The sequence below is a fragment of the Armigeres subalbatus genome, chromosome 3 (assembly GCF_024139115.2).
Source record: "Armigeres subalbatus isolate Guangzhou_Male chromosome 3, GZ_Asu_2, whole genome shotgun sequence".
Taxonomy (NCBI): domain Eukaryota; kingdom Metazoa; phylum Arthropoda; class Insecta; order Diptera; family Culicidae; genus Armigeres; species Armigeres subalbatus.
The window spans coordinates 270,289,613-270,307,771 of NC_085141.1; the positions used below are offsets into that span (position 1 = coordinate 270,289,613).

General features: G+C 47.2%; 2 protein-coding genes across 2 annotated transcripts in view; one reads left to right on the forward strand and one right to left on the reverse strand.

The window, feature by feature from the left end:
* The first annotated feature begins 448 nt into the window (after nucleotides 1–448).
* On the forward strand, nucleotides 449–14,772 carry LOC134222460 (uncharacterized). The gene is made up of 3 exons (XM_062701603.1): nucleotides 449–1,198; nucleotides 1,259–2,177; nucleotides 14,555–14,772. The coding sequence occupies exons 1-3, from the start codon at nucleotides 449–451 to the stop codon at nucleotides 14,770–14,772; spliced, it is 1,887 nt and encodes a 628-aa protein (XP_062557587.1).
* A 163-nt stretch (nucleotides 14,773–14,935) lies between these two features.
* LOC134224256 (formin-J-like) overlaps nucleotides 14,936–18,159 on the reverse strand; it is a 361,770-nt gene continuing 358,546 nt past the window's right edge. Inside the window, exon 7 of the mRNA XM_062703580.1 lies at nucleotides 14,936–18,133. Within this exon, the coding sequence (XP_062559564.1) occupies nucleotides 15,636–18,133 (2,498 nt within the window). The 3' untranslated portion in view covers nucleotides 14,936–15,635. The remainder of the gene's footprint in view (nucleotides 18,134–18,159) is intronic.

Below are 18,159 nucleotides of genomic sequence, written 5' to 3' on the forward strand. Positions count from 1 at the left end.
GTTTTCCTGTCGGATTTGCAAGAAGCGGCACACACCAAAATCTGCTTCAAATCGGAGAAGGAAAATGCTGCAACGGATGTAGCGGTTGCTGGAAGCAGCCGTCCTTTTAATTCCAAGGATTCCCAAGGTTCCAATACTACCCATGTGGCCAACATGGCGGCCACGGACGTTTCGACATGCAACGTTACCCAGAAGGTTTCGTCGAGAATTTTGCTCGCGACAGCGGTGATCGTCGTCGAGGATGACATCGGTGCAAGATTCAGCGCACGGGCGCTCTTGGATTCAGGCTTGGAGAGCAATTTTGTTTCGGAACGATTAGCCCAAAGGATGAAAGTCTCCAGGAACAAGGTCGACCTTTCCATTTCGCGGAATAGGACAAGGAACAGCCAAGGTCAAGCAAACAATCCAAATGATGGTGCGCTCGTGAGTCTCGGATTTCTCGCGGGAGATGGAGTTCCTTGTGTTACCCAAGGTCACTGTAGATCTACCCACAACTACAATTAGCACGGAAGGGTGGACTTTACCAGACGGTATTCAACTGGCGGATCCGTCGTTTTTCCAATCCAAGGAAGTCGATATTGTCCTGGGCATCGAGGCTTTCTTCGAGTTCTTCGAGACCGGACGAAGAATTTCGATCGGAACAGAGCTACCAAGCCTTACTGAATCCGTATTCGGTTGGGTAGTTTGTGGTGGCTCGTCTTCTACCAAATCCCTTCAAATAGGCTGCCATTTCTCAGCCACATCCAAGCTCGGAAAACTAATTGAGCGGTTCTGGTCATGCGAAGAGGTGGAATTCCTAAACTCCCATACTCCGGAGAAAAAAATGTGTGAAGATATGTTCCAGAAAGGAGTCCAAAGAGGTGCAGATGGTCGCTACACTGTTCCTCCACCCAAAAACGAAGACGTGGTTTCCAAATCGGGCGAGTCACGAGACATCGCATTCCGACGTCTTCTTGGAACCGAACGCAGGCTGGAAAGGGATGCCAATTTGCGTGACCAGTACGTTACATTTATGGACGAATACTTGAAGTTAGGGCACATGCGGAAAGTCGAAGATGATGCCGAGGAGCCAGTCAAAAGGTGTTATCTACCCCATCATTCGGTGGTCAAGGAGGCCAGTACCATCACCAAGGTTAGAGTGGTCTTCGATGCTTCGTGCAAGACGTCAACCGGAGTAGCGTTGAATGATGCACTTCTGGTGGGACCAGTTGTGCAGGAAGACTTGAGGTCTATTATCCTACGGAGTCGGACAAAATAGATTCTCCTCGTATCGGACGTAGAGAAAATTTTCCGACAAATCCTGACTACGCCAACGGATCGACCTTTGCAGTCGATACTCTGCCGATTCACACCCCAGGATGAAGTTACGGTCTATGAACTGAACACAGTGACTTATGGGACAAAACCAGCTCCCTTTCTAGCAACTCGCACGCTTCAGCAGTTGGCTAATGATGAAGAATCTCATTATCCGCTCGCAGCACGAGCAATTCTCGAAGACGTCTATATGGATGATGTCATCACTGGTACGAACGACGTAAGCACGGCTATTTCCCTCAGAACTCAACTGACGGAAATCATGGAAAGCGGAGGTTTCAAACTTAGAAAGTGGTCCTGCAATAATCCCACAGTTTTGAAAGGCATTCCAACAGAGAATTTGGCTATTCAGGACAGCTCTGGCGTTGATTTAGATCCGGATCAATACGTGAAAACGTTGGGCTTAACGTGGATGCCTGCTACCGATACCCTTCGATTCCAGTTCCAGATTCCCCCGCTAGATTCGGCCATTCCACATACAAAACGTCGTATCCTATCGCTCATCGCCACACTCTTCGACCCCCTCGGTCTTATTGGTGCCACGACGGTGGCCGCAAAGATCATAATGCAGCAACTATGGACACTGCAAGGCCCGAATGGTGATCGCTTGGACTGGGACGAACCAGTTCCTTCGAGGGTGGGTGAGATCTGGAGAAACTTTCAGGAAAAACTGCCACTCCTTAACAACATTCGTGTCGACCGCTGTGCTGTTATTCCAAATGCAGTTTTGGTGGAGCTGCATTGTTTCTCAGACGCTTCTGAGAAGGCTTACGGTGGCTGTATCTACCTTCGAGGTCAAGACGCGAATGGAAAAATCTTGGTTCGACTATTATCCTCCAGATCCAAGGTGGCTCCACTACGAAGTCAGTCGATCCCACGGCTTGAACTTTGCGGCGCGCTCCTTCTATCCCAATTATATGAGAAAGTTCAAACCTCTACCAGGCTGTCGGTTCCATCATACTTTTGGACAGATTCAACATGTGTGCTACGATGGATTGCTGCGCCACCCACGACATGGACTACATTTGTTGCCAACCGTGTGGCGAAGATCCAATCCATAACAGATGGATAGATTTGGAGACACGTATCCGGAATAAACAATCCTGCCGACCTCATATGTCGAGGACTGTCACCCGAAGACATTATTCAAAACGAACTCTGGTGGAATGGCCCGAGTTGGCTGCAGAAGGCTTCAGAAATGTGGCCTGGTGGAACCACAGAAGATACTGAAGTAGGAGAAGAAGAGAGACGACGGACTGTCGTTGCGTGTGCCGTGTTACCCGTGGCGGATTTCAACGCCATGTACCTCAGCAAGTTTGGATCGTGTCCAACGAGCAGTTTTTGCAAAAGCATTGAAGGCGCCGGAGAAAGGAGATTCCGTGTCGAGAAAGTCGCCGCTGAGATGGTTTCACCCCTATATCTGTAAAGAAGGAATGATTAGAGTTGGAGGAAGGCTCAAAGAACTGGAAGATACTAAACACCCAGTAGTGATACCAGCCAGGCATCGATTAACCCGAATGATAATGGAGCATTTCCACAAAACGCTTTTGCACGCTGGCCCACAATTACTCTTGGGAGTAGTTCGGCAACAATTCTGGCCTCTTGGAGGGAGAAACGTAGCGAGACAGGTAGTACATCAATGTCTGCGATGCTACCGTACTAAACCGTCCACAGTTCAGCAATTTATGGGTGAACTCCCATCCTCACGCGTTACTGTTTCCCGTCCATTCACTAAAACCGGCTCCTAGACGCACTGCAGTGAAGGCTTACGTAGCTGTGTTTATTTGCCTCTTTACCAAGGCGGTACATTTAGAGATTGTCTCTGATATTTCCACGGAACGTTTCCTACAAGCCATCCCTAGTAACATTTTGGTTTTATACTGGTTTTATAACACTCTTGTAGAGTAAATTATGGTCTTCAAGAGCGTTATAAAACTTGAAATGTTACTTGGGATGAGACGATTTATTGCACGTCGAGGAAAGCCGTCCGACATTTATTCCGATAATGGCACAAACTTTGTCGGCGCTAGGAATCAACTTTCCGATCTTATGCGTATGCTAAAGGATAACCTACATCACAACCGAGTCACCGCTGAGCTAGCAGAAAATGGAAAACAGTGGCATTTCATCCCGCCGAGTGCGCCACATTTTGGAGGCCTCTGGGAGGCCGCAGTTAAATCAGCCAAAAATCATTTACTGAAGGTGATAGGAGAAAACGTTGTCTCATCGGAAGATTATTGCACACTGCTACGAAGCAGGTCGAAGCTTGTCTAAATTCCCGTCCATTGGTTCCAATGTCCGACGATCCTGATGATTTACAGCCTTTAAGGTCACTCCTGACGGAATCCAAGTTCCAAAGTGCTCGCGTTTTCGAGGGCACACCACTCGATTCAGAGGCGGCGTACAACTGCCATTTTTGTTGATTTAGCTTTGCTGCGTCGCAGCATGCGTGAAATAATAAAAATGACAGTTGTGCGTTGTTTCCGTATTGAGTGGTGTGCCCCCGAAAACGCGAGCACTTTTAAACTTGGATTCCGTCAGGAGTGACCTTAACTCCGGCACATTTCCTGGTGGGCTCGTCGTTACACTCCATTCCAGAACTTAATCTGCAAAATATTCCTTCGAACCATTTGAATCAATATCAGCTGGTGCAACAAAAACTGCCACATTTCTGGAACCGATGGAAACGTGAATACTTGGTCCAGTTGCAAGCCCGCATCAAACGTTGGAAGCCAGCTATTCCGATGCAACCAGGAATACTCGTCATAATTAAAGATGATAATGCACCTCCAATTCACTGGAAAATGGGAAGAGTTATTGCTTTGCACCCCGGAGAAGATAATGTAACCAGAGTCGTGACTGTGAAGACCGCCACCGGGGAACTCAAGCGTTCGGTGGAGAAGATTTGCATTCGCCAATTCCTGTGAACCGTGAATTAGACCGCGACGATAGTATTGAGGCTGCTCCGTTGTAACCACATCCAATTTCCTCCCCAATTCCTATCCCGTCGAAGAGGCTCCCTTTCTTTCTTTACAGAAACCTAACTATTTCTGGGTGGGTGAGGATGTACGATGCTGAACCACTATCCCCTAGACGATTATAACTGTGGCTTGCTTATTGCTGCTGTGATGATCGTTATCTATCTGAACACAGGACCTGAACGATTGCAGATGAAGAGATAGATGACCAAAACAAACCACGACTACCTAGTTGGCTCCGCGATCGTACCGCGAAAATACTGGGTAGGATGTCTGCTGCTGTGGACTGATATGTATTCTGCACCGTCGAAGCCTACGATGCCGAGAGAGCTACACGAGAGAAGGAAACTGGTCGAAACCACCGCTTCCAGGTAGCCGATGCAAGTCTACGAGAGACTTTACACGGCTGCGATGGGCTGACCGCAGGTCAGCTGATGACTCGAGGATGAGCAGCGAGCTCAGTTCCAACCGAATCGCCGACGGTATATCACCGATTACAAACCCCCCTTTGTTTCGTTATGTGTTAGATTAGTTGTCAAAGTAGTCCAATAAATGTAGATTCGTGTTTTAGTGCAAATAAATGTAGTTTCTTGTAATCAAGATTGTGCTTCGGTAAACGGTTTTGTGCTGTGTTTGACGGGAAGAAAACCCAAGGAATCAAATGGTCTCTGAAGGACTCTGAGACGGGAACTATTTGACCCAATGTGTTCGCTGGCAAGTCAGCTGGATGCTTCCCCCACTTTGCCTTCCCCGTAATCAACAGCACCCAAACAGTCCCATCAGTGTTGGAGTCGGCAACCAAATTTACTCCACTGATCGAAGGAAGGTAAGGGTCGACTACCAAACACAAGGTACAATTCGAATATCTGATGTGCAAAGAAACGGAACCATCATCCACAAGTCTTACATGATGATCGCTGCGCAGTTTGAAGAGGCTTTCGTGCCTTTTAAACGGGGGACTAGAAGAATATGGCTGATCATAACCTATGCTTAAATTTAGTACCTGGTGGCTGGCAGAGAACGAGGCAGTGCAAACGGTGTGTTAGTCCCGAGGTGGAAATGAATGGGATGCGATTTAAGGTTGTTGATGAATTCATATATCTTGGAAGACTCGTTACATGTGTTAATGATGTTAGCCGCCAGGTGAAACGACATGTTGCGGCTGCAAGTAGCACTTTCTAAAAAAACCCGACCTTATCCACCTACAGTGAACGCAACCCTTCTTACACTTTTGAATGGTTGTGTGTGCCCAGTGCATATTACAATTTCTATGCATATGACCTTCAATTGAATATAAAATAACTGATATTATCATGCTTTTATCGATTTCAAAATAAAAAAGGGATATTTCTGGAAATTTAACAATTTTTAAAAAATACAAAGAGACTGCAGATTTGATTTGCCGCCTTAAATGGCAATATTACAGCTTCTGTTTAAGCCCAAAAGAGTTCAAATCGGGTCATAGACGGCTGAGATATTGGTGTGACAATTCTTCATTAGTAGTCTGAAAATATGTCTCATATTCGTATTTCACAGATATCTCTGAAACCGAATTTCCGATTGCAGAAAAAATTAATAAGTCCAATGACAAAAACATAGCTTTCGTTTAAAGATAAAATCGCACAAATCGGTCCAAGGACGACTGCCCTAGCAGCACACAAGTTCCACATAGGTTACTGCAACTCATATGTGACCGGATTCAGTCACAATCAAGTTGCCGCAACCATTTGTGTCTGACTTGTGCTGCTCGGGTGAGATCTTGTTGGGACATATTTTACCAATGTGTGAAGTTGATACGTCTAATGCTTTATGTTCGTATTTCAGAGATATCTCCGGAACCCAATGTCTAATTGCAAAAACAAAATACAATGGGTTTAATGGCAAAGTCATAGCTTTAAAGATAAAATCATGCAAATTGGTTTACAGACGGCTGAAATATTTATGTGACATTATTTTGTTAGTTTTTTGAAAATACACTTCATGTTCGTATTTCTCACATATCTCTGAAACCAAATGTCCGATTGCAAAAAAATGAACTTGTACAATGACAAAGTCATAGCTTTCGTTTAGTGTTAAAATCGTGCAAATCGGTCCACGGACGGCTGAGATCTTGATGTGAGATTTTTGTAACGCACACACATACGCACACACGCACACACACACACACACACACACACACACACACACACACACACACACACACACACACACACACACACACACACACACACACACACACACACACACACACACACACACACACACACACACACACACACACACACACACACACACACACACACACACACACACACACACACACACACACACACACACACACACAGGGGGCAGCAGGGACTTTGTCCAAGGGCTTGACGATCCCTCCCCATGGTCACTACGAGTTAGGGGCCTGTCTAGAACGTGGTGGGGTTTGACAGTGGGCTCTGTTGAACCTCTATAAAAAGCTGCATGTGTTTGCAAGCAGGCCCTATCACAGCGACCGTGCGCCGCTCAAAGCACACAAGCCCAACAGGTGTGCCAACCGGCACATCAGGATTGATGCCAGTAAGATCCTGATTATGGTATACTGGTCACGGCAAACGACATAGGACGATTCTCGGTTTTGGATAGGATTAGGCGTATATGGGCTGACAGTCGAGCTATTCTGTTTCCTGAGTAAAAAGAGTGACATCTTTTTGAAATGGCAAGCAGGCTAATGGTTCGTCTGCCTCCGTCCCGGTAAACAACCTGGCAGGCCTCCGGTAACGCTCAACACTTGTCACCTATACCGGTGGGTAGTAGGTTCAGATGCACCATTCCTGATTTACGCCGATCCGGCTCTGAACACGGTGTTATAAGGCACCGGAGTCAACCCTTGCATGGACCTCACTGTTACAAAGGCACCCATGGGATCACAAGAGGCGACTATCTACAACAGGAAGAGATAACGGCCCGGAGCCCATAACATGGAAACAAATTCTACAATCAACGAAGGAGCAGGCGGTGCGAATGTTTTCGCAAAGAGTGGGAGGCTGCAGCGATCTCCAGTGATGGCGCAGGCAGCAGTAACAAGTACCAGCAGTATGGCCAAGGCTGCTGAGAACCAGGCAGGCCAACAGGAGCTAGGATCCGGAAATAGGGTGTGCACTAGAGTGGGGCGTCATGGTCATTTTTTCAAATCAATGGTTTTTCGAAGCCATTCTGGGTCCTGAACAACTGTGCAGAATTTGGGACCGATTGGTTGCTTCCTCGCTTTCCGCATCGCTTTTGAAGTTTGTATGGAAATTAGTATGGGAGAACGTATATTTTTGCATTTCTACTACTAGGGGTTTCAGTTCATCGTAAACCAAGTGGCACATTACGTTAAAGTATAACCCAAATAATGCCGAAAAACTTTGCTGAAGGAGGCACGTTGCTGGAACGTCCACGAAAAAAGTTATAACGCTTCGAAGATTGAGTATTCAAACCATATGCAAAAAATCATTTATTCTGCCAGCACTGCCGAACTACGTGGAGTAATAATTTAACTGAGTGTTATTTCAATATTATTGATTTTATAGGACTTTGGAGCTAATGGGAGATATTCGAAATGATTTCACAAAGTAAAAATTCCGACTAGAACGAAAACGGGGTTTGCACTCTGACAATTAAAGGTTGTCCGGTAGTGCTGGCAGAAACATTGATTTCTTGCATATGGTTTAAACAATCAATTTTCGAAACGTAATAACATTTTTTGTAGACCTTCCAGCTGCGTACCTTCTTCGGCAAAGTATTTCATCATCTTCCAGGCTATATGCTAACGTATTGAGTCACGTAATTGATGATAAATTGAAGCCGCTAATAGCAAAAATGTAAAAAAGTACGTTTTCCCATACTAATCTCCATGTAAATTTAAAACGCGATGCGGCATGTGAGGTCGCAACCAATTGAGCCCATATTTTGCACAGTGGATTGGGGTCCAAAAACGATTCAGAAAAACCTTGATCTCACTTGATCGGACGAAGTTTGAGTTTTTCCATACAACTACGCCCCACTCTAGTGTCCACCCCAAAATCGGAAAGTAGTGCTATTCAGGAGGATCTACAATTTGGTAGGTCCAACCTGATGGAGGTGCGGAAGCGAGTCAACGAGCTCTATGACTTCGTGAAGGACAAGCACAATGTTCACACGAAGATCAAGCTTCTAGTGACGAGCATCAAGTCCGCCGTTAAATCTGCTGAGCACGAACAGAACGCGCTCAAAAGAAGAGCGGAAGCAGCTGAAAAAGCACTGAAAGATGCAGCGGAGCATACAACAGTCGAGGCACTGCAAACACCAATGAGCTCCCGAAATACTCACTTTGGAGAAGCGAAGCAGGGACTCTCCAGGAGAGCAGGAAATCCGAAGAAGCAGCGGAACGTGCAAGATAGTGCTAGCGTACTGAAGGAAGGCGTCAAGAACGGTGATTGGCAAACCGTGGAAAGTCAGCGAGAGAAGAGAAAGAAGCAGAAGGAGTACGTGGAAAGAAGAAGGAGCAGAAGAAGAAAGAAAAACATCGCTCTTCTCGTGCGCGGGTCAAGGGGGCCGCCTTGATAGCCGAAGTGAGCGACCAGCCGCCATCCGCAGCGCTCTTACGGCCGGCGCGCGAAGACCCGGTGCTCAAGGCCTTGGGTGAAAAGTGGTGAGGACTAGGCGTACTCAGAAGGGGGAATTGCTGTTCGAGCTGAAGAAGGATCCCACGGTCAAGAGCTCGGCCTTCCGGGAGCTCATTGCCAATTCCTTAGGTAGTGAAGGAAACGTAAGGGCTTTAACGCAGGAGGCCGTGGTCGAATGCAGAGACCTGGACGAGATCACCACGATAGACGAACTGAGGGATGCACTGATCTCACAATGCATGCTGGGCGAAGTTCAGATGACCATTCGGTTGAGGAAAGCGTACGGTGGTACACAAATAGCAGCGATACGACTACCGGTAGATGCCGCCAACAAAATGGTGGAGGTGGCCAAGGTGAAGGTCGGATGGTCTATGTGTCCGTTGAGACTCACCCCTCGAATCACCAAACAGATGGAGCGATGCTTCAAATGTATGGCATTTGGACACCAGGCGCGAAACTGCAGTGACCCAGACAGATCCGGTCTTTGTAGGAAATATGGTGGAGAAGGACACGTTGCTAGGGACTGCACGAAGCAACCAAGATGCCTGCTCTGCAAACCGGAGGATGGAAACGACCACATGACGGGTGGCTTTCAATGCCCTGCCTACAAGAAGGCGATGGCGGGCCGAGATTAATGGAGATCATCCAGTTGAATCTCAACCATTGCGACACCGCACAGCAGCTGTTGTGGCAGTCGACAACAGAAGCAATGTGCGACGTGGCAATTATTGCTGAGCCGTACCGGATTCCTTCTGACAACGGCAACTGGGTGGCGGATGCTACGGGGATTGCGGCTATCCAAGTGATGGGCAGATTTCCTATCCAAGAGGTGGTAGACAGTTCAAGCGAGGGTTTCGTAATCGCCAAAATTAACGGGATCTTTGTGTGTAGCTGTTACGCACCCCCAAGGTGGACTTTGGAGCAGTATAACCGGATGCTGGACTCACTCACGGAGAAGCTGATCGGCCGAAATCCAGTGATCATCGGAGGCGATTTCAATGCTTGGGCAGTGGATTGGGGAAGCAGACTGACTAACGCCAGAGGTTACAGTTTGCTGGAGGCGCTGGCTAAGCTGGAAGTAAGATTGTGCAACGAAGGTACCGTTAGTACATTTCGCAGAGATGGCAAGGAGTCCATCATCGACGTCACGTTATGCAGTCCGTCGATGGCAAGGATCATGAACTGGAGAGTTTGTGCAGACTATACCCATAGCGATCACCAGGCGATCCGGTATAGTGTTGGAACACAAACGCCGACGGTACGACTGGAGATAAGGTCTAGTGGGCGAAGATGGAAAACGATGAACTTCGATAAGGATCTTTTTATCGAAGCACTTCGAGTGAACAGCGACGCTACAAACCTTGACGCAGACCAACTGACGGAAACGCTAGCGAGGGCTTGCGATGCGACGATGCCGAGGAAATTGGAGCCAACGAATAGCCGACGGCCAAGTTACTGGTGGAACGAAAATCTTGCTAACCTTCGCGCTGCCTGTCTCAGAGCTAGGAGACACGTTCAGAGGGCACGGTCTGAAATGGTCAGAGAGGAGCGAAAGATAGTTTTCCGTGAAGCTAGAGCGGCATTCAAACGGGCGATCCAAATCAGCAAGTCTAACTGCTTCAAGGAGTTGTGCCAGGAAGCTGACGCTGATCCTTGGGGTAACGCTTATCGAGTTGTGACAAAGAAGATCAGGCGACGCCAGCCGAAATGTGTCCAGACAAGCTGAAGATCATCGTGGACGGTCTTTTCCCGCAGCATGGTTCTACGACGTGGCCGCGTACGCCGTACGAAGATGAAGACCGAGACCGAGCTGCAGGTATGCAAGTCACCAATGACGAGCTATTATCAGTGGCGAAAGGTTTGAAGTTGAAAAAAGCTCCGGGTCCGGATGGAATTCCAAATGTGGCCCTAAAATCCGCGATTTTGGCGTTCCCGGATCTGTTCAGGATGGTGCTGCAGAAGTGTTTAGTAGACGGTAATTTTCCGGACACGTGGAAGATCCAGAAACTGGTGCTGCTGCCGAAACCAGGAAAACCGCCGGGGAATCCAGCATCGTATAGGCCCATATGTCTGCTGGATACACTGGGGAAGGTTCTGGAAAGGGTTATCCTTAATAGGCTTACACAGTTCACGGAGGGTGAGACTGGCTTATCGGAAAAACAGTTCGGATTCCGCAAAGGCAGATCGACTGTGGATGCAATCAGGACAGTCATTGAAGATGCAGAGAGGGCGTCCAAGAAGAAGAGGAGCGGCAATCGGTTCTGCGCGGTAGTGACGATTGACGTCAAAAACGCGTTCAATAGGCCATCGCCGCAGCGCTGCATGGAATGCGAATCCCCGACTTCCTATGTAAGATCCTTAGGAGCTACTTCCTGAACCGGATTCTGGTTTACGACACGAACTCGGGGCAGAAGTCGATCAGGGTTACGGCGGGCGTTCCACAAGGGTCCATACTAGGCCCGACGTTATGGAATGTGATGTACAACGGGGTGCTGATGCTGAAGTTGCCCAAAGGTGTAAAGATTTACGGATTCGCGGATGATGTCGTCCTAACGATAACCGGTGAGTCACTGGAGGAGGTGGAAATGCTGGTGGCGGAAGCGACCGACGCAGTAGAAACCTGGATGAATGGAGTCAAGCTGCAGCTGGCTCATCACAAAACGGAAGTGATGCTGGTCAGCAACTGCAAAGTAATCCAGCGGATTCAGATTACCATTGGAGGGCACGACATCCCGTCGGTGCGGACTCTGAGACATCTAGGTGTGATGATTGATGACCGGTTGAACTTCAACACCCACGTGGACTATTCCTGTGAAAAGGCGGCTCAAATGATCAGTGCGTTAGCAAGGATCATGCCGAACGTCGGCGGTCCGAAAGGCAGCAGTAGGCGTCTTCTTGCGTCAGTATCATCCTCAATACTAAGGTACGGAGTTCCAGCCTGGGGAGCTGCGCTCAAGACGAAACGTAACCGGAGGAAGCTGAATAGCGTGTTTCGTCTAATGGCCATTCGAGTCGCGAGTGCGTACCGAACTATTTCGTCGGAGGCAGTTTGCGTTATCGCAGGATGATTCCAGTCTGCATAACCCTAGCAGAGGACATCGAGTGCTACCAACGGAGGGATACCAGAAATGTGAGGAAGGCGGTGAGACTGGACTCTATGGTGAAGTGGCAGCAGGAGTGGGACAATGCGGATAATGGAAGGTGGACCCATCGGCTCATCCCCAATGTGTCGACGTGGGTGAACAGGGAGCATGGTGAGGTGAACTTTACCTCACACAGTTCCTGTCCGGACACGGTTGTTTCCGCCAATATTTGCACCGGTGTGGCCATGCGTCATCGCCATTCTGCCCGGCGTGTATCGACGTAGAGGAGACTCCAGAGCACGTGATATTCGACTGCCCGAGGTTTGCGGAGGCACGTAGGAGAATGCCTGCCATAAGGGCGGACAACATCGCAGAGCGAATGTGTCGCGATGAAGGTACGTGGCATGCGGTAACCAGAGTCGTGACACAAATAATGTCAGAGCTGCAGCGTCGATGGAGAAGGGACCAGCAAGTAAGCGTCGGTTTGGAGCAAAATCCAGCACAGTGAGCAGTGTTGGGTCTCGAGTCGTCGGGGCGCCAGTGAACCGGAAGTCTTCTGCCAACCGGAATCGTCGGACCGACCTCGGCACTCGAACCGTCAACCTGCTGAAGAAAGAAGAAAGAAGAAGGAAGTGCTTCGGGTATGTAGGGCACCGCCAGTGCGGACGTTATCCACCACCGGAACTGTCGGACCACCTCTGCAACCCGAAGACGAAGTCGGCGCAATGCGCGAAAGCGTCCCCTGCGATAGCCGCCGGTAGTCGGGGCACCATCAGTGCGGAAGTTTCCTTCACCGGAACTGGTGGACAACCCTCGACGCCGGGGGAAGTCAGGAGGATTCGAGAAGTTTGCGGCACAACCGCCGAGGGATCGAGACGTAGCAGTGGATCTCAGCAAGCCAGTCGGCGAACTAGCCTAAGCTAGGGGCCGGAATTTTAAGAAGAAGTGCATGAGCACAGCCCCCCCCCGAAGTAGTCGCAGCATCCAGTGGTCCCGGGGGGATCGAGGCAAGGAGGATAAGGGACCCGGTTTATCCGGGAGGCACATTTTTAGCAGGTCGGGAGGAGCCCATCCCTGTTCGCCTTCGAGCATAGTGTGGATGCTCGAGGTGTCTGTCGCGCAGATTTTGATGGCCTTTAACCCTTGCAAAAAAAAAACACACACACACACACACACACACACACACACACACACACACACACACACACACACACACACACACACACACACACACACACACACACACACACACACACACACACACACACACACACACACACACACACACACACACACACACACACACACATACATACGTGTGCTCAGTTCGTCGAGCTGAGTTGATTGGTATATACGACTTGGATCTCCGAGCCTCGGATAAAAAGTCGGTTTTTCAAGCGATCTTTATACCCTTCTTAGGGTGTAAGAAGGGTAAAAAGGGATATATCTAGAAATTTAACAATTTTTAAAAAATACAAAGAGACTACAGATTTGATTTGCCTCCTTAAATGGCAATATTACAGCTTCTGTTTAAGCCCAAAAGAGTTCAAATCGGGTCATAGACGGCTGAGATATTGGTGTGACAATTCTTCATTAGTAGTCTGAAAATATGTCTCATATTCGTATTTCACAGATATCTCTGAAACCGAATTTCCGATTGCAGAAAAAATTAATAAGTCCAATAACAATAACATAGCTTTCGTTTAAAGATAAAATCGCACAAATCGGTCCAAGGACGACTGAGATCTTGTTGGGACATATTTTACCAATGTGTGAAGTTGATACGTCTAATTCAAAGATATCTCCGGAACCCAATGTCTAATTGCAAAAACAAAATACAATGGGTTTAATGGCAAAGTCATAGCTTTCGTTTAAAGATAAAATCATGCAAATTGGTTTACAGACGGCTGAGATATTTATGTGACATTATGTCCGACTGCAAAAAAAAATGAACTTGTACAGTGATCGTTCGCTAATTGGGGCACGACCTCGCCCCAACTAGCGAATGCCGTTCGCTAATTGGGGCGGTTTGACAAGCGTCAATGTTGTTTACTTTTTGCATTGAACAAAAGAAAATTTTACGCGCCAGAAAATATCAATCCCGCCAAACACGGAAACAAAACGTCAACGCGTTTTAGACATCACATTCTGACGTTTAGCTGCTTTTTAATTGGGTTTCGCCTCAATTAGCGAACCCCCAACTAAAAAGCGCCCCAACTAGAAAAACCCCAATTAGCGAACGTTCACTGTACAATGACAAAGTCATAGCTTTCGTTTAGTGTTAAAATCGTGCAAATCGGTCCACGGACGGCTGAGATCTTGATGTGAGATTTTTGTAACGCACACACATACGCACACACATACGCACACACGCACACACGCACACACGCACACACGCACACACGCACACACACACACACACACACACACACACATACATACATGTGCTCAGTTCGTCGAGCTGAGTTCATTGGTATATACGACTTGGGTCTCCGAGCCTCGGATAAAAAGTCGGTTTTTCAAGCGATCTTTATACCCTTCTTAGGGTGTAAGAAGGGTAAAAAGACACAGATACAGAATATCAAATTCTCGGTGTTTTCGAGCGTAAAATACTGCGTCAATAAGGCGGAAAATGGTGAATGGCGCAGGCGCATGAATCACGAGTTTAGCAGAGAACCTAGAAGAGGACGTTGGCCTCAGGCTGGCTGTGTGCAATCGAGGAAGAAGTGCGTGCGGCCGGTGTTCAGCGAGACTGGCGATTGACGGCCCAAGAACGAGCGATCGGGAATATGAGATTACTTTCGGTTTTCCTCTGGACAACACGGTATTATCATCATAGGTATAGGTAGGATATGTTGACGAATTAGCAGGACGAAGCGGACATACTAGAAAGTTTGTGATATTCTCGAATCAACAAATCAAAATATCGGTTATTAAACAGTTTTTATTATGTCTATGAAAATATAAAATACCTACTGTCTATAAACATCTGTGTTTTAATGGTTGTTTATTGGATACTGAAATAGTTCCCACGTTGGAAGCCGCAGCAACTTGGTCCTACAAGTCACTTTTATTCGTTGTGCATTTTACGATGTACAGTAGTCCAAATCTATGGTAATTTATGTTCCCCGGCTTTTTTTTAACAAATAATTAACAAGAAATATAAAACATTAATCATCTATGTTTCTTACGCTTACCACCTAAATGCGACAAGTCGGTTGCCGCATTCATAATTAAAATAAAGGTTGTTTTTTTACAAGTACATGTAGAATGTGAATAAACTGTAAATATGGCCAAACATTTCCACCGTATTTTTACGCTACAACTCTTAGCGTTTCGGTTGTTCGAAATAATTTCTGATTATTATACATTTACACATTATGTGTGACTTACTGTACTAGCATTATACAGATACAACTTACGATCGCATTGTTAGCATTCGATTACACTTTGAATTAGATTCAATGGAATTCATATATCAGGATCTAGTCACTAACCAATCAAAATTGAATCGGTGTACTACACCTCCTTTACACTCAATTGCACCATTAGAAAGAATCAGTATGTCGTATTCACACTCGCTCACTATTGCTTACATGTGGGATGTCGCCATCTTGCGAATGACTTCAGTTGCCGTTGAACTTTCCGCTCGGATGTTTCGACTGGTTCTTGATTGAGGTAATGCTCACTGAAACCTTGTTGTTAATGTGATTGTTGTTGATACTATTGTTATTGTTGTTGTTGTTGGCGAACGGAGGCGGCGATCGGGGACTATCGTGACCGTTGTTCAGCTTGCCGACCGAGTTAAACACTGGAATTCGTGAGGGGCTCGCCTTGGTAGCCGGTGGGCTAGATCCGTTGCTGTTTCCGTTCGACATGGGTTGTGGGCTGGCTTGAACTGCGTTGAAGTTATTCAGGTTGATCGATGGGATCGAGGTCCGTCGAATCAGGACAGGGATTTCGGTTTTAGAGTTGCTTCGCTCTAAGACTGATCGCACATCGGTTTTCGAGTTACTTCGCTCGAATGGACGAACGGGGATTTCGGTTTTAGAGTTGCTTCGCTCGAATGTGCGGACAGGAATTTCGGTTTTGGAGTTGCTTCGCTCGAATGTGCGTACTGGTATTTCGGTTTTGGAGTTACTCCTCTCGAAAGGTCGTACGTCGGTCTTGGAATTGCTTCGCTCGAATGTGCGAACTGGGATTTCGGTTTTGGAATTGCTGCGTTCGAATGTACGGACGTCGGTTCTCGAGTTGCTACGTTCGAATGGCCGCACATCAGGTTTGGAATTGCTACGCTCAAATGGGCGGATTTCGGTTTTCGAGTTGCTCCGTTCATAGGCGCGAATATCTGGCTTGGAGTTGCTGCGTTCGAAGTTCGAGCGAATTTGATCAATGCCAAGTGGGCGTTTTTCGGGGCTTTTGCCAGCATCATAAGTAGATGTGGAGAACTTGATGTCTGTATTGCGTGGAATGTAACTGTGTTCGCTTGACATCCGCCTCTCTACGGGAATTCGGGATGGAGGTGTAGTCGGTTTCTCTGGCTTAGGAGGTTTCTTAGTTACTTTTGGAGGTTCTTCGGGCTTTCCGGTTTGTTCTGAGTCATGTGATTTGACAGTGATTTCCGTAACAAAGCTGTTCGGAGTTTTAGGTTTTTCCATGGGCAATGGTGGACTGGTTTCGATCACCGTCTTATTAGTTTCAGATGAGAAGTTTATATGTTGCTCAGCTGTGTTAGAGTTGTCGATACTATCGTCGAAGTCATCCAATGTTTGCAAGCTAAAATCCAACTTTTCGTCGTCGATCAGAATAATAGAGGAGGGCTGTGACGATTCAGTGGAAATAGTTACAATATTGTCCAGCGAAAACTTGGGAGCAACAGTGAAAGGCTTATTGTTTAAGGATGCGACTAAGTCAACTTCTAAAGAGGAAATGTTGATGCTGCTGACTCCATTCGTATTGCTAGAAAAAACCGGAGACACCTGGCTGCTCTCTGTTTGGTCATTCTCAACTGGACTATCTTCCGTGCTGTTGATTAGCGTGAGGCTAATCGGTTCTCCAACATCGTGATAACTGTTTTCGATCGTTATTTTGTTGGAATCGTTGTCTCCAGAGATGAACACGGATGGAGTGTTTTCCAGTTCTTCTTTCTGTCCCAGCAGCTTCTTCAGAACATCAGATTTCGGTCTTTCAAGACTGCCAAATGGATAACGAGACACTTTCACATCATCTGGAATATTGGTGTCATAATTGGCGATCTTGATATGATCAGTTCTGTTGCTGCTCTCATCAATTTCCGTAGGATACGTGCCATCGAAGTCCATATTGATTGTTGTCAACGAAACGTGTTCTCTGTCATTTTCCTTCATTTCCACCTTTCTTTCTTCGGCGACGATCACCGCGGGGGCAATCTTATCCACGACAGTCACGATTTCAACCATATCTTGTTTACTCTCTTCTTCCACTGGCTCATCATCTGTTCTGACAAAGGTTCCATTCATAACGTTCGCGGGAACGACTTCATTGACCATCTGTATTATGGTGGTGTTGATTTCTAGCAACTGTTCCTTAGCGATCTCCTTCACGCTATCTAGTTCGTTTTCGATAACTTTGACTTGGTTTTCAACAACTTCCTCAGAAGAAATCTTAAGCTCGTGCTCCGATGAACTGTCCATAAGCTCACCTGAGTTGATAGCATCCTCAAGGTTACCCCAAGCGGAAGCCCCCTTCAGGCGGTTTCGCTGCAAAGAAGTCAGCCCGTCCATTCCTACGATCACTTTCGGTTCCATCGAATCCATGTCCACTTGACCTTCGACCGACGCCTTTCGCTTCTTCGTGCCAGGAGCGGTAGTCGTTCCAATCACGACTGCTCCCGATCCAGCTACGGTTACAACGTCACCGGTGATTTCCAGACTTTGTGCACGTTCCAGGGTGTTGGTGTTGCTGCCAGGGTTGGAAATTTGCGTTTCCAGCTTTGAGAGGTCTCCGAGACTTGCGGTGCGTCGGTTACTGTCGTCGATCATCTCTTCGCTGCTGGTTGGGCTCGGCGAACTCTGATGCACAGTGATATCACTTGAGTTCAGCTCGATTTTGTTGCTGCCCGTCGGTGTTTCTTCAGTGTCTGAATCTGAAAAAACATGTTACTGTTAGAGA